Genomic DNA, 15,652 nt, shown 5'->3' with positions numbered 1-15,652 from the left:
TGACAATGGGAAATAGTTTTTATATATCTTTTCTTTCCCTGGAAGTATACAATTACCCCTTTTTATCTGTAGGGAAAACACGCTTCAGATAAAGCAAATAGCTCAGTATTTTTGAATTTATTGTATGACTAGCAATCAAAGGTCAGACTAAACCAAGCTAAATAGAGATTGTTATTGCCAATATAATATTTTGGTTTAAAATAAAGTCGGGGGGAGAGTAGTGGCTCACACCTGTAATCCTAAGACTCTGGGAGGCCTAGGTGGGTGAATCGCTTGAGCTCACAACTTTGAGACCAGCCTAAGCAAGAGTGAGACCCCATCTCTAAAAATAGCCAAGTGTTGTGGAGGGTGCTTGTGGTCCCAGCTAATTCGGAGGCTGAGGCAAGAGGATCACTTGAGCCCAAGAATTTGAGGTTGCTGTGAGCTATGACACCACAGCATTCTATCAAGGATAACAAAGTAGAGACTCTGTCTCAAAAAAAAAAAAAAAAAGCTTGTTTTTATGACCTGACAAAACACAAGAATCTAGACAAAGTTAAAAAGTAGTATCATATTTCTATTTTCTTTCTTTCTTTTTTTTTTTTTGTAGAGACAGAGTCTCACTTTATCACCCTGGGTAGAGTGCCAGGGCCTCACACAGCTCACAGCAGCCTCCAACTCCTGGACTTAAACAATTATCTTGCCTCAGCCTCCCGAGTAGCTGGGACTACAGGCACCTGCCCAGCTATTTTTTTGTTGCAGTTTGGCCAGGGCTGGGTTCAAACCTGCCACCCTTCGTACATGGGGCCAGCACCCTACCCACTGAGCCAGAGGCGCCACCCATTATCATATTTCTAAAGAAATTTAATTGAGAGATTATTGACTTGAAATGAGTGGACCAAGCTTCCATTAAGGACTCCATGAATCACTGGAACTTCAGATAGAATCTTCTATTAATTTACGGTTTTCAAAGTCCATCAAAAATAGTTAAAACCAGCCAGGCGTGGGCAGCACATATGGCTCAAAGGAATGGGGCATTGGCCCCATATACTAGAGGTGGTGGGTTCAGCCCCGGCCAAAAAAAAAACAGCTGGGCGCAATGGCTCACACCTGTAATCCCAGCACTCTGGGAGCCCGAGGTGGGTGGATTGCCTGAGCTCACAGGCTGGAGACTAGCCTGAGCCAGAATGAGACCTCCTCTATAAGGGGAAGAAGTTCTATTAATAGTAAAAAAAAAAAAAAATTGCTGTTGTTTTGCTGTATCACTCACTTGCATGAATTTGAGGGGAAAAAAACATTCGGTTGCTTTTTTTGTACACAGTTTTTATGTAAAATACATACAGGAAAATAAATAAGGCTCAGCACTTGTAGCCTCAAGTGGCTAGGCTGCCAGCCACATACACCTGAGCTGCCTGGTTCAAATCCAGCCTGGACTCAGCAAATAATAATGATGGCTGCAACCAAAAATAAAAAATAGCCCGGCATTGTGGCAGGTACCTGTAGTCCCAGCTACTTGGGAGGCAGAGGCAAGAGAATCACTTGAGCCCAGGAGTTGGAGGTTGCTGTGAGCTGTGATGTCACAGCACTCTAGCCAGGGCAATAGCTTGAGGCTCTGTCTCAAAAAAAAACAAAAAGAAAGAAAGAAAGAAAGAAAAATAAAATACACTGTGTTCAGTTTAACCAAATTTTATGAAATACATACCCACGTAACTATCACCCAATCAAGAAAGTATGGTAGCCTTTCCAAAAATGCATTTGGGACTTTTTTGGCAAGACTATTGCATCTAGAAAAGTCTTTTAAGAATTAAATTTGGGGCTTGGCACCTTAGCTTAGTGCTTAAGGTGCGGGCCACATACACTGGGGCTAACAGGTTCAAACCTTGTCCAGTACACAAGGGTGCTAAACAACAATGACAACTACAAGAACAAAAAAACAGCCAGGTGTTGTGGCAGGTGCCTGTAGTCCCAGCTACTTGGGAGGCTGAGGCAAGAGAATCGCTTAAGCCCAAGAGTTTGAGGTTGCTATGACCTGTGACACCACGGCTCTCTACTGAGGGCAACATAGTCCGTCTCAAAAAAAAAAAATTTTAAATTGGAAAATGGCTTTGACAAATTTAAGGACTATGGTTTAAAACATATTTTCAACAAATGGTCACAACATGAAAAGAATGCTGATTGATATCCTTTATTTAACCAGGTTCTCAAACCATTGGATGTGAAAACCAAATTTTACAATGCAGAGGTAAGTATTGAACACTTAATGGGATTTCAAATTAAACATCAAAATCTTATTTGACTAAAACTCTGATGTATTACATTCCTTATTATATTGAAGTAAATTGCTGATATGACTGAATTATTTGTGGAAAAAAGAGCAAATGGTTCAATTAAAAGTGAATAATTTCACTGTAAGTCCTTTTAATCTGCCTATTTTCAACCTACATGGAATCAATGATTCTTATTTTTGATTTTGATTTTTTAACTTGATTTTTATTCTCATTAATTTGTCAGGTTTTCACCCTGTTTCATTAATTGATTGCCTTATATTTCCAGTTAATGGTGGTGGTTATTGTTTAACAATAGCAATTTGTTGAATATTCACAGTGTGGTTCTGGCTATTACAAAAGTTGAATCAGTAGATCTAGCTCTTTGAAATAGATTTAATATTAACATGGAAAAATATTGACAAGAAAAAGCACACAGTACATTAAATTATTTCCTGGAAAGTCAGTGTGTCAGCCAGAGTTAGGTGGGTGAGTTTGGTAAAATGGCTTGAAAAGCTCCTTGAAAGAGAGCAGTTTGGCAAAAAGAAAGAAAGAAGTAACTTTTAGAATAGAAGATGATCTATCTGCTATCCTAATGAGATAAAATAGAACTTGCCACAAGAGAAAGGATTTATCGCTTGAATTTCCTTTCCAAAATCCTACTTTATCTTGGCCTCTAGAGCTATAGAAAAATCAGATCTCTCAGATAGTCTCTCTGACCACTAAAAATTGTTTCCTACCTCAGTGATGAATTCAAAGATACCCACATACAATATTTTGAAATGCAAATTGTATCTCTATTACTGTAAAACCTGATGATCGGAAAATTGCAATCAGGTAGCAAACTTGATACGTATATGATTTTACTATCAGTGATCTGAATTTTTACTTAGTAAAAAGTTCGTATGGGGCGGCGCCTGTGGCTCAGTCGGTAAGGCGCCGGCCCCATATACCGAGGGTGGCGGGTTCAAACCCGGCCCCAACCAAACTGCAGCCAAAAAATAGCCGGGCATTGTGGCGGGCGCCTGTAGTCCCAGCTACTCGGGAGGCTGAGGCAAGAGAATCGCTTAAGCCCAGGAGTTGGAGGTTGCTGTGAGCCGTGTGATGCCACAGCACTCTACCCGAGGGCGGTACAGTGAGACTCTGTCTCTACAAAAAAAAAAAAAAAAAGTTCGTATGACAACTAGGATTTTTAAAATGTCAAAGTTAAGGAACCTGACCAGCAAAAGCCTATTAAGAGTAAAGAAAAAATTCATATAATAACAAAACTACCCAGAATTGTAAATAGTGAGTCTGAAACAAGAATGATATAAAAAGATGTGCCACACACAGGAGCTCTGGGCATGAGATCTCAAAGTAGTTCAAAGAAGCTTTATGAGAGAGAAGAAGGGGAACTGGGGTAGAATCTGGAAGGAATGTGTATCATAGCACGGAAGGCATTGCAAGCAGGGTTCTAAATGTACCTGGAGTATTAAGTACATAGTGAAGAGTATGTATATTTGATGGGAGGGTACAGCCTCATCAAGGAAATTGCCAAATTTTAAAGAGCTGACATTTCTTTGGGGGGGATAGGTGAGCTGGCATACTATATATTTATTCTCTCTTCAGTTTTGTAATTTATGCCATGCTGAGTAATGATAGCTATTCAGCTTTGTGAATTATAGTCTAATTTATCATTTTGCTTGAAAACAGTTTTCATGTATAGTATGAGGAAACTATTAATTATTCTGCTAGAATATATATTAGATAATTAAAAACAAATAGGACTGTAGGTAGATATTTCTCTTATAATTGACTTTTAGGCACAAATTAAGATAGTTTAGGCTTTTGTTTTTTTAAAAGTGGCAGTATATTAAGATATTTGTCAAGTAGTTTTATAATACTAATATTCACAGTCATTTGAAAATAATTTTTAAAATTGCTAGTTATTCCATAAATGTTATAGAAATGATTGACATGTTCCCCTTAAAGAAAAAAAAAACCACAATTCCATCACACCAATAAGGAATTGATTTTTTATTAATCCATCTTTTCTTATAGTTTTCATGCATTTATATATGTGATATTCTGTTTTTATAATCATGACAATTTTGTTTGCAGCCTTTTTTAATGCAGTTAACATAGTTAAATCTATTCTTTAAACTTTGCTAACAGACATCAGTCAAAAAATTTTAGTTAAATTCTGAACTTCTGAAAATATATATCCCTTGGGGCTAGGTGCGGTGGCTCATGCCTGCAATCCCAGCACTTGGGAAGCCAAGGCAGGTGGATTGCCTGAGCTCACAGGTTCAAGACCACCCTGAGCAAGAGGGAGACCCCATCTCTAAAAAATAGCCAGGTGTTGTGGTAAGCTCCTGTAGTCCCAGCTACTTGGGAAACTGAGACAAGAGAATCGGTTAAGCCCAAGAGTTTGAGATTGCTGTGAGCTATGACGCCATGGTACTCTACCAAGGGCAACAAAGTGAGACTTTGTCTCAAAAAAACAAAAAAATGTAAAAGAAGAAAATAGATATCTCTTTAAAAACCGGGAGTGAACAAAAAGTATTTAAGGTCTCTAAAATACTCACTATTACCTATTGTGCAGACATATTATTCAGCTGGTAGCATGAGGCAAATTCTGTTGACCTCAAGGAGGAATTTCAGGGTAGATTGGAAGTTTGTAAACCACACCAGTATCATTCAGTAGGTGATACTTATTACTCTGTATTCTAGTCCTTGTACAATTACTCTTGTTAAGCTCACGTCTGTCTCAAATATGTTTTTGATGCTGCTTGTATTAATGCTAATATGGAAATCATCTAAAGGAAAACAAGTTCATGAAAAGTTTAAGATATGGGCGTCGCCTGTGGCTCAGTGGGTAGGGCGCTGGCCCCATATACTGAGGTTGGCGGCTTCTAACCCGGTGCCAGCCAGTTAAAACAGCAATGAGAATTATAACAAAAAACAGCCAAGCATTGTGGTGGGCGCCTGTAGCCCTAGCTACTTGGGAGGCTGAGGCAAGAAAATCGCTTAAGCCCAAGAGTTGGAGGTTGCTATGACCTGTGACGCCACGACTCTCTACAGAGGGCAACAAAGTGAGACTCTGTCTCAAAAAAAAAAAAGAAAAAGAAAGAAAAGCTTAAGGCAAGATAAAAAAGCCTTGCAAGAAGACTGGTGAAATTTAAAGCTTAGGTTCAACTTTTGGTCACCTGCTGGGCACAGAGCCCCATTCCAGGTACTAAAGAGAAATAAAAATAAACTGATCTTCCAGTCCTCAAGGAACTTGCATCTTACTGGAGGAGACTGACATGAAGTATAGGACCATAGGTGAAAAATGATTTCTAGCTATGCATTTGAGGTGGTGACATGTGTGACTGCCCTTTGTAAGTAAGTAGCTTTAGAAATATGTATTTATAAAAGGCTCACTATGAAACTTAGCAAGAAGAGAAAGAAGTCTTAATTGTTTGAAGTAGTCTAGCCAAGTATTCTGTGAAGTATGATCTAAGAGACTAGGCACCCAAAATGCTCTTTAAAAAAAAGAATCCCATTATTAATTTTGGAAAAGGTATACAATGTATATCTTATTTTGAAGAGGACAGTGTATATCCATCTTAAGTCATCTATGAAGAATTACAATGTAGGTAAGAATTTCTAGAACTAGAAAGGCATGAAATATACCTCTTTTCTCCAAAATGTGCCCCTAACAATTTGCTTGAATATTCAACTATAGTGTTCTTCTCTATTCCATTGTCATTTAACCTTAGCAGTTTTACCTTTTTAGAAAAATGGTTTGTCATATTTCTTTATGTTGCTTCCTGTTTACTTTCTTGTTTACTAATGCTGTCTTGTTTAGTGAATTTAAAAAAATGCAGAAATGCATTTTATTTTAAAGTTTTTCTTTAACATTTAACTCTGATTTTTCTAATTTTTCCTTTTTATTTTTCCATTAGAGTGACCTCAGTTCTGTGGTAATTTAATTTTTTATTATAAATTTATATGCTGTTCTTACTCACCACTTTTTGATTCTGCCTAATTAATCTTTCTTTACAAAACATAATGGAAAACCACTTAGTTGTGAATACCACCTGTGTGACTTCAGAAAGACATATATAATTTGTCCTTTTTATATCGTCTTATTCTGTGGGGAAAAATTATATGAAAAATTGTCATATTGAAACAGATTCTCATTTTAGTAGGGTTTATTTAAGGTGATTTTTAAAAGACATATTAACCTTGTTTAAAATAGCTTTCCTTTGATTATTTGAATAGACTGAAAAATTGTGGTTCATTTGCAGATGCACAGTGATTTTAGTTTTAGGTCTGAGTCAGGTAATGATGGCCTTTTGATAGCCAAATTTTCCCAAATTGGCTAAAATCTTACTTTCCAATTTCTATTTAAGCAGCATTTGCTTGTGTCATATTACATATGTATAATATCAACTGCCTTAACACTGAATTCTTAATTTTTCAAATGTCAAATTAATAACTATTCACCCTAACCTGATTTTCCATTATGCTGCTTGTTTTTCTTTCATTTTATCTAAGCTCTTCCTAAACTTATGCAGAAAATTGCATTTGTAAATTGAAACGTGGGTCTGTGGGGTTTTTGAAAGCAATGGATTGATGGGATATATATATTTGTTTTTAAGAAAAAGTAACAGAGTAATTCCCTTAAACAGTACATTTTTGAACTAGTAAATCACTGTATTTCTAGTTTCATATAAGCATGTGTCCCAAAGACTAAGGAATCTGTTTTATTATAAATAATAATACATTAAATTATAACTTCAGCATTATATTTTTGCAAAAGATTTTTATCCTCCTTTCTTTGTTGTTAAAGCTAATAAGTAATTATTAATCATAATCTTTTTCTAATCATAATTTATTTTATTTCTGTATAATATATACATAATTATGAAATTTTTGAAAAAATAATTCCTGGCTCGGTGCCTGTAGCTCAGTAGCTAGGGCACCAGCCACATACACCAGAGCTAGTGGATTCAAATCCAACCTAGGCCTGCCAAACAATGACAACTACAACCAAAAATTAGCCAGGTGTTGTGGCGGGCACCTATAGTCCCAGCTACTTGGGAGGCTGAGGTAAGAGAATCGCCTAAGCCCAAGAGCTGGAGGTTGCTGTGAGCTGTGAGTACTGTGAGCCTCAGTACTCTACCCAGGGCAACATAGTGAGACTCTGTCTCAAAAAAAAAAAAAAAAAAGAATTCCTGAATACCCCTTCATATATCACTTTTTATGCATGTTTATTTCAAAGATAAACAAGGTTTGTCTGTTACCTTCAATCACACAAAGAAGATAGTAACTAAACAGCATAAAAATAAAGTTTAAAATAATCAGGGAATCAAAAATTTATGTGCAATTAAGTATTTAAGTGACCCAGTGACTGAAATATTGCTGAAATGCATCAATTTTCAAATCTGTTACTAAGACTACAAAATACTTTCTGCTTAATGTGACAGTTCTAAGATTATTGGCTTTAATATTATTAGCCTAAATATAAAGTGAACAGAAAATCACTAAAGACCACTCACACACCTGCTCTAACAAGTTAAATCCTCTAAGATTATAAAATAGATAATTTGTAGTACTAGTGGTCTTATCTAAATTGAAGTAATATGACAATTAAAGTTATATTATGCTGGAATATTATAATAAATACCTAATTAACATAATACTGAAATTACAGGTGCATAGGTACTAAAGCACATTTTGACATTTTAAATGTTAATGCCTTACTAAAAGATTCAGGATATTCGTGAATGAAATTCCAGTTAAAATATTTTGTATGTTAATACAAAATAGAGTTATCCCCTATCCATTGTTTGACAAGGTATCAATTGACTAACACTTGACTTTGCCCCTGTTAATTATGTTGGGATGAAGATTTTTCTTGAATTAATTATAATAACTTTGATTTGCAGGCATGAACTAATCAAATTTGTGGTTAATATTTTTTCTTCATATAGATAAGATATTTATTTTGAAATAAGTATTTTAAAGACCATCACACTTTGGCGGGTATTTTTTCCATATTCTCAGACTGATGAAGTATTTCTCGAAGCTCAGATTCAGAATATTACAACTTCACCTATGTTTATGGAGAAAGTTTCCTTGGAGCCATCTATAATGTACAATGTAACAGAATTAAATTCGGTCAGCCAAGCTGGAGAATGGTAAATATTAATTATGAAGTATGTGTTCTTGTTTTAAAAGATAGGCACTTTCTAACATCTTCTTGAGTGGTGATTAATAGACTTCACTTTTTTTTTTTTTTTTTGAGACAGAGCCTCAAGCTGTCACCCTGGGTAGAATGCTGTGGCATCCCAGCTCACAGCAATCTCCAACTCCTGGGCTCAAGCGAGTCTCCTGCCTCTGCCTCCCAAGTAGCTGGGAATACAGGCACCCGCCACAACGCCCGGCTATTTTTTGGTTGCAGCGATCATTGTTGTTTGGCGGGCCCGGGTTGGATTTGAACCTGGCAGCCCAGGTATATGTGGCTGTCGCTTTAGCCACTTGAGCCACAGGCGCCGAGCCAGACTTTACTTTTTTAAAGAAGTTTCAGGTTCACAGAAAAACAGTTTTAAAGTAGAGTTATCGCTTACCCTCTTCCACCCCTCACGGTAGTTTCTCCTATTTTTATTTATATCTTGTATTAATGTGGCACTTTTGTGATAGTTGATGAGCCCCAATTGATACTGATTATTAACTAAAGTTCATAGTTTACATTAGGGTTCACATTTTGTGTTGCATGTTCTATGGGTTTTGACAAGTATATAATGACATGCATCCACCATTACTTACTACATTATACAAAACAGGTGACTTTCCTAAAAGTCTCCCATGTTTACCTGTTCATCCCTCCCTTCACATAAAAATAAAGATCCTAGTCTATTGCATTTTATGTTTTACTATTCAAATCACTTGTTCTTTAAGTCTCATAATTCAGTGAGATAAATATGAGACCTTTGGTTGTTTTTCTGCAGGTGATAAAACTGAAGCATGAGAGGGAATGATGAAAAAGTTAGAAAGGATAAGGATGAGCCTGAATTTGAAAAAGAAACATTCTCTCAATATCAAAAGTGGATATAGGAATAGATTATCTAATTTTGGGGGGGGGAAGAAAATACATATATGTGTAACTAACTTAAATAGGAAGACTAAATGTAGGGTTAACAATAAAATTGATAAGGCAATAGAGAAAGTACCTCATTTTCTTAAATCAAGAATGAAAAGTTGGCTCAGCGCCTGTGGCTCAGGCGGCTAAGGCGCCAGCCACGTACACCTGAGCTGGCAGGTTCAAATCCAGCCTGGGCCTGCCAAACAACAATGACGGCTGCAACCAAAAAATAGCCGGACGTTGTGGCAGGTGCCTGTAGTCCCAGCTACTTGGGAGGTGGAGGCAGGAGACTCGCTTGAGCCCAGGAGTTGGAGGTTGCTATGAGCTGTGATGCCACAGCACTCTACCAGGGTGACAGCTGGAGGCTCGGTCTTAAAAAAAAAAAAAAAAAAGAATGAAAAGTTTAGGCTGAACACAGTGGCTCACACCTGTAATCCCAGCATTTTAGGAGACCAAGGTGAAAAGATCACTTGAGGCCAGGAGTTCAAGACCAGCATGGGCAGCATAGCATGACTCCTATCTCTACAAAAAATGAAGATAGAATTAGCTGGGAATGGTGGTGTATGCATGTAGTCCCAGCTACTTCCAAGACTGAGATGGGAGGATTGCTTGAGCTGAGGCTGCAGTGAGCTGTGATTGTGCCACTGCACTATTATTTAATGCTGGTTATATTCAGAAAAGTTCATAGCCTCCTTCACCTCCACTGAGGAAAATAATAATTTTTCATTGTTTTTCAGATCTTTTCTAATTATTTTGAAAGTGATTACTTAGTTTAGAATAGCATATCTCTTCTCATTCTAAACCATTTCTATTGCACTTTTCATTTAATTGACACATGTCAAATATTGTAGGTAATATGATACACTTCCCTTATTGTAGGTAATATATTGCATTCTATTATAAAGAACCTCAAGGTTATCCATGTCAGTTGAAAAAATTAAAGAAAAATAAATCCTCTCAATATAAGTTTCTTTTAATGTGTTAAAACCACTGACCTGTTCTATTTTAGATCTTTGGACGGTAAATCATCCAGTTCTTATCCAAAAGGAACAATCACAGCCATGATTTTTCTTTTAAAATATGCTAGAGAATTTTTTTCAACTCTGTCCATTTCTACTCATCTCAGTGTATCAACGTTTGGGTCAAGAGCGTATTTGCAGCCAATGGATACACGCCAGTACTTATATTGCTTAAAACCTAAGAAGGAGTTTGCAGAAAAAGCAGGCATCATTAAGGGAGTAACAGTAATTGGAAAATTGGATATAGTATGGAAAACAAATCTAGGTGAAAGGGGAAGGTTACAGACCAGCCAACTTCAAAGAATGGTGAGTATGGAAAAAGCTTCATTTGGAGGTTTTGGTGTGGAGGGGAAAAGGCAGGTAGAACAACTTAAATCTTCCTCTGTCTATCAGTAAACATTAGAGTAGAAATTAGTGTAGAAAACTGGTATGGGGATGAATGAAAAATGTTCAAATGTTAATATAATTTATCCTGAAGATATGTGTTTTTTACTTTACCAGACAAAATAACTGCCTATCAATTGTTCCCTTCTTTGGTAATTTATGTTCACTATTCCTCTGACTTCCAAATACATTTTTTTTTGCAATGTCCTGAAACTCTGGACATATAACATTCATCTACTCAGTTCTTACCTCTTTTAAGATGTTAAAAATCTGAGGCATCTTAAACTCTACGGTAAGTTGGCTTATAAACATCAGTCTACCTTATTTCTACTCTGAGATTAGGGGTAGCTACTAGTCTTCCTTTTCTGTTTCTTACTAGAATATGCTGCAGGATCCTCTTTTTTTGATGATTATTACCTATTCTGACATATCCTGAATTTTACTTTTCTTTCACTGTTTGAGGCAATAATTTAAAAAAAAAATGCTGATCACTGGGCCTACTTTACAATATAGTAATTAGTTGTCTTTTTGCCATAGTAGGTTCCAAGCCTGATGTTTCATTAGTCCGTCCTTACCTGTGTGTCATGTGAAAAGACATGATTTTTGTCCTGGCTCATTGCCTACTTAGAGTTACAGTATCTCTGGAAATCGTCCTTTCAGCATCAGGTCACCTGAAATGTCTTTACTGACTAACTGTGCGATGCATCTTAACTCTACTGAATGTGGAGAAATTATAACAAAAATAGTCCAAGTCTCCAGGAATGTTCCACAGGTAGTAGCAGCAAAAGAAGTCAGGATAAGGTAATAGTAGAATGAATCAGAAGTATTTTCTGGGAACATCAGGTTGGACACCCAACAAATGTTGTGTGAATGTGCTGGTTTCTATCTTCATTAAAATTGAAAGGTCTTGGCTGGGTGCAGTGGCTCATGCCTATAATCCTAGCACTCTGAGAGGCTAAGGTAGGATGGTCTGAGCTCAGGAGTGCAAGACCAGCCTGAGCAAGATTGAGAGCCCATCTCTACTAAAAATAGGAAAATGAGCCAGGTGTGGTGGCATGTCCCACTAGTCCCAGGTACTTGGGAGCCTGAGGCAGGAGTTTGAGGTTGCAGTGAGATACAGTGACACCACAGCACTCTACCCAGGTTGACAGAGTGAGATTCTGTGTCCAAAAAAAAAAGGGGGCTTTTCTAGTAAGATGATATATTAACTATGTTGCTTTTTTTCTTAGGCTCCAGGTTATGGAGATGTTAGGTTGTCTTTGGAGGCAATCCCAGATACTGTGAACCTAGAAGAACCTTTTCATATTACTTGTAAAATAACAAACTGCAGGTAATGCCAGTGTTTGTGGATGGGATACCCTTTCCTCCTCACCTTCCTAAAAGAGAATTTTAAAATATTTTTAATATGTTTTTTACATTTCCTTTTGATAATTAGGCTTGTCTGATGTTAATGTTAAGTACTAAAAAGCTCTTCATCTCTTATGTGTTTCTGAGGGCCTACTGTATTAAGCATTTCTGCATTTTATTTCGTTTATGCATCACACTCTGTGAGGTGGGTACTATGTTCACATTCTTTGCAAAACAAAGCCAAGTCAGAGAGGTTAAGTTACTTATTCAAGCTCAGAGAGCTAGAAAAGATGGGGATAGAATTTGAAACCCAGGTGTATTTGACTTCATAATTTATGTTCTTTTCACTCTTTATAACTTCCTTCCACTTCATATTACTAAAACATGAACTAACAAATTATTACAGAATAATACATTATAGATTTAAAGTACTAAGATTATTCAGAGGCATACTTGTATCTAAGCTGTATCTTAAATATTATATTAGGAAATAAGAAATTGGCTATGGGGCGGCGCCTGTGGCTCAGTCGGTAAGGCGCCAGCCCCATATACCGAGGGTGGCGGGTTCAAACCCGGCCCCGGCCAAACTGCAACCAAAAAATAGCCGGGCGTTGTGGCGGGCGCCTGTAGTCCCAGCTACTCGGGAGGCCGAGGCAAGAGAATCGCTTAAGCCCGGGAGTTGGAGGTTGCTGTGAGCTGTGTGAGGCCACGGCACTCTACCGAGGGCCATAAAGTGAGACTCTATCTCTACAAAAAAAAAAGAAATTGGCTATGAATTTAATATAATGCATAATCATAGATTGGAAAACAGGCTTTTTTTTTTTTTTTTGAGACAAAGCCCCAAGCTGTTGCCCTGGGTAGAGTGCTGTGACATCATAGCTCACAGCAACCTCCAACTCCTGGGCTAACTGATTCTCTTGCCTCTGCCTCCCAAGTAGCTGGGACTACAGGTGCCCACCACAACGCCCAGCTGTTTTTTGGTTGCAGCCGTCATTGTTGTTTGGTGGGCCTGGGCTGAATTCAAACCTGCCAGCTCAGGTGTATGTGGCTGGCGCCTTAGCAACTTGAGCATAGGCACCAAGTCAGGAAAACAGGCTTTTAATAGTAAAGAAAGAGTATAATCTAGCTACTGAGAAGTAAAAGAGCACGGGACTTAGAAACAAGGAAAACCTAGAATTAAATTCCACCCCTGTAACTTTTGCTATTACTTATATTACCAATTGGTATATATTTTTATCTGGGGCATTTTGATAATATTGCAGTGATGAACGCCAAATCTAAGTGTGAATGTATAATCCTTTTAATTCCATATCCATTCTGACTTTTCGGTGTTAGGAAGATAAGAAATATTTGTTCTTCAGAATTACAGAAATAAATGCCTACTTCCTCTGTGAGGCTACCAAGACTCTCTCAAACACAGTTAATCATTCCTTCTCTGTCACAGCCAATTTTAACTTAGTTTTTTAGTAATACTCAGATAATTTCTATTAGTCTGTCCCTCACTGGATTGTGAATTACTCGAGAGAAGGATTGGGTCTTCCTCAGCTTTGTAAATCCAGTATCTTCCTCATAATAAGAGGTCAGTAAACACCACCACACTTGTTTCTTAGATCTTTAGTTACCTCATCTATACAAATGTTATCCCCTGCTTCTATACACACATACGTACATACATACAACATATATATATCTTTCGAGTTTTTTGTGGAATTAATGAGAAAATTCATATACTGCATCTACCCTTGTTTCTGACAAATAGTGGGCATTTCAAATGTTAGGGAGATGGAGACTTAAAGTTAATATGATAAACTTGATGTGACTTAAAAAAATTAAAACTTAAACAAGTATTTTAAAATAAGGAGCCAATTATGAGAGGAGAGCTTAAAAGAGATAAAAGTAGCCATGCATGGTGGTGGAGCAGTAGACTGTTTTTCATTATGAGCCTTTTCATTATTTTTTAAAAAGCAAAGTACACATTTTTCACTAAATTTAACTTAACATGCTTAAGGTAAACTATTACTATAAGGAGTAGTAGTTTTTTCATGTTAAATAACACAGTGAGAAACCTAATAATACAATGAGAAAACCTAAATAGTATTTATGTCTTAAAAATCAGGTCCATCATTTTCTAAGTTAAAAAGCACTAAACCAGAATCGGTTTTTCCTTTCCTATAAAGTACCTTACAGAAGTGGTAAAAATGTATAGCAACAAGATTAGACAGAAATGTCTGGAAGTGTCCAGAAAAAGAGCAAAGCTGTTAACAGATCAGCACCAAGGAGCCAGCATTCAAATAGAACCAGAAAGCCAAGGTCCCGACGAGCAGATTAGTCTGAGGCTATTTTAACCCCTAGAAAGGTGGGGCACTGGTCCCCTATGCCGGAGGTGGTGGGTTCAAACCCAGCCCCCGCCAAAAACCACAAAAAAAAAAAAAAAAAAGGTGTCATCTCCTTTCCTTTCCCTGATTCTATCTTAGGTGAAATGAAAATAATGTAACAAGTTTATAGTTCTCTTTCTGGTTTTTATTCTCCTGGACAACCAGCAAATAAATTTACTGGCAATAGTGGAAGAAATATCACAGTCTGTCTTTGTGAAATGAACAAGATTTATTCCTGTTTTTCTGATTCCTCTAGCAGTGAAAGGACTATGGATCTGGTTTTGGAAATGTGCAATACCAATTCCATCCACTGGTGTGGAATTTCAGGGAGACAGCTTGGAAAGCTACATCCCAGTTCTTCTCTCTGCCTTGCCCTCACTCTCCTGTCTTCCGTACAGGGACTGCAGGTATGTTTCCTTTTTACAAATTCTAATACATGAACACTGTCACTTATAGTCATTTATTATGTCCATGTTTTCCCTGAATGAATGAAAATTAGGCCTGTATCTTTTCTCTCAATAGAGCATCTCTGGCTTAAGACTAACAGACACATTCTTAAAGAGAACATATGAGTATGATGACATCGCACAAGTCTGTGTGGTATCTTCGACCATTCAGGTGGAAAGCTGAAGAAAATTTCCAATGTTATGTTTTTCATTTAGTTTCTCAGAACTGCTTTCTGTGTATTTTTGTCACCTTTGTAAAATGATAAAGTCAACAAAAATAAATATATATTATTTAAATTTGTTCTGTAAAATAGTTAAAATATTAAATATTTGTTTTAAAAAGAACTGTCTGGTTTTATCTTGAGTTATGTTCTAAACAAATGTTCGTGTATTTTCTACACATGGTATCTTTTTTCATTTTAGATGACTATTTAGATCATTCGTCCCTAGCAAGTATCTAGAACTTTGGTCAGCAAACTTATGTAAAGGGCAAGATACTAAATAATTTAGGCTTTGTAGGCTGTATGGTTTCTGTCACAAATATTGAATTCTGTCACTGCAAGAGCAGACAGTAGGCAGAAAAGTACAGCAGTGTTTACAAAAACAGGCAGCTGGCCAGATTTGCCTTGCAGGCCATAGTTTGCTGACCTCAATGTAGAAAATACAGATGTTTCTTTGAACAACAGAATTCTCATGATAACTTTGCTTAGAAATATTTCAGTTA

The 15,652-nt window shown here is 37.0% G+C and overlaps 1 protein-coding gene across 4 annotated transcripts in view; it reads left to right on the top strand.

The window, feature by feature from the left end:
• Nucleotides 1–15,268, top strand: part of TRAPPC13 (trafficking protein particle complex subunit 13) — a 51,743-nt gene extending 36,475 nt beyond the window's left edge. The window contains exons 7-13 of one of the 4 annotated variants that reach the window (XM_053589746.1): nucleotides 2,177–2,221; nucleotides 6,173–6,190; nucleotides 8,280–8,413; nucleotides 10,484–10,682; nucleotides 11,990–12,090; nucleotides 14,742–14,889; nucleotides 15,005–15,268. In XM_053589746.1, coding sequence (XP_053445721.1) covers nucleotides 2,177–2,221; nucleotides 6,173–6,190; nucleotides 8,280–8,413; nucleotides 10,484–10,682; nucleotides 11,990–12,090; nucleotides 14,742–14,889; nucleotides 15,005–15,112 — 753 coding nt within the window. In that variant the 3' untranslated portion in view covers nucleotides 15,113–15,268. Of the gene's footprint in view, nucleotides 1–2,176; nucleotides 2,222–6,172; nucleotides 6,191–8,279; nucleotides 8,414–10,483; nucleotides 10,683–11,989; nucleotides 12,091–14,738; nucleotides 14,890–15,004 lie in introns of all 4 variants that reach the window. The other 3 variants (XM_053589741.1, XM_053589765.1, XM_053589755.1) reach the window with 3 other exon arrangements.
• The last annotated feature ends 384 nt before the right edge of the window (nucleotides 15,269–15,652 follow it).

The sequence above is a fragment of the Nycticebus coucang genome, chromosome 1 (genome assembly GCF_027406575.1).
Source record: "Nycticebus coucang isolate mNycCou1 chromosome 1, mNycCou1.pri, whole genome shotgun sequence".
NCBI lineage: Eukaryota > Metazoa > Chordata > Mammalia > Primates > Lorisidae > Nycticebus > Nycticebus coucang.
This window is presented reverse-complemented; position numbering and strand designations above follow the sequence as displayed.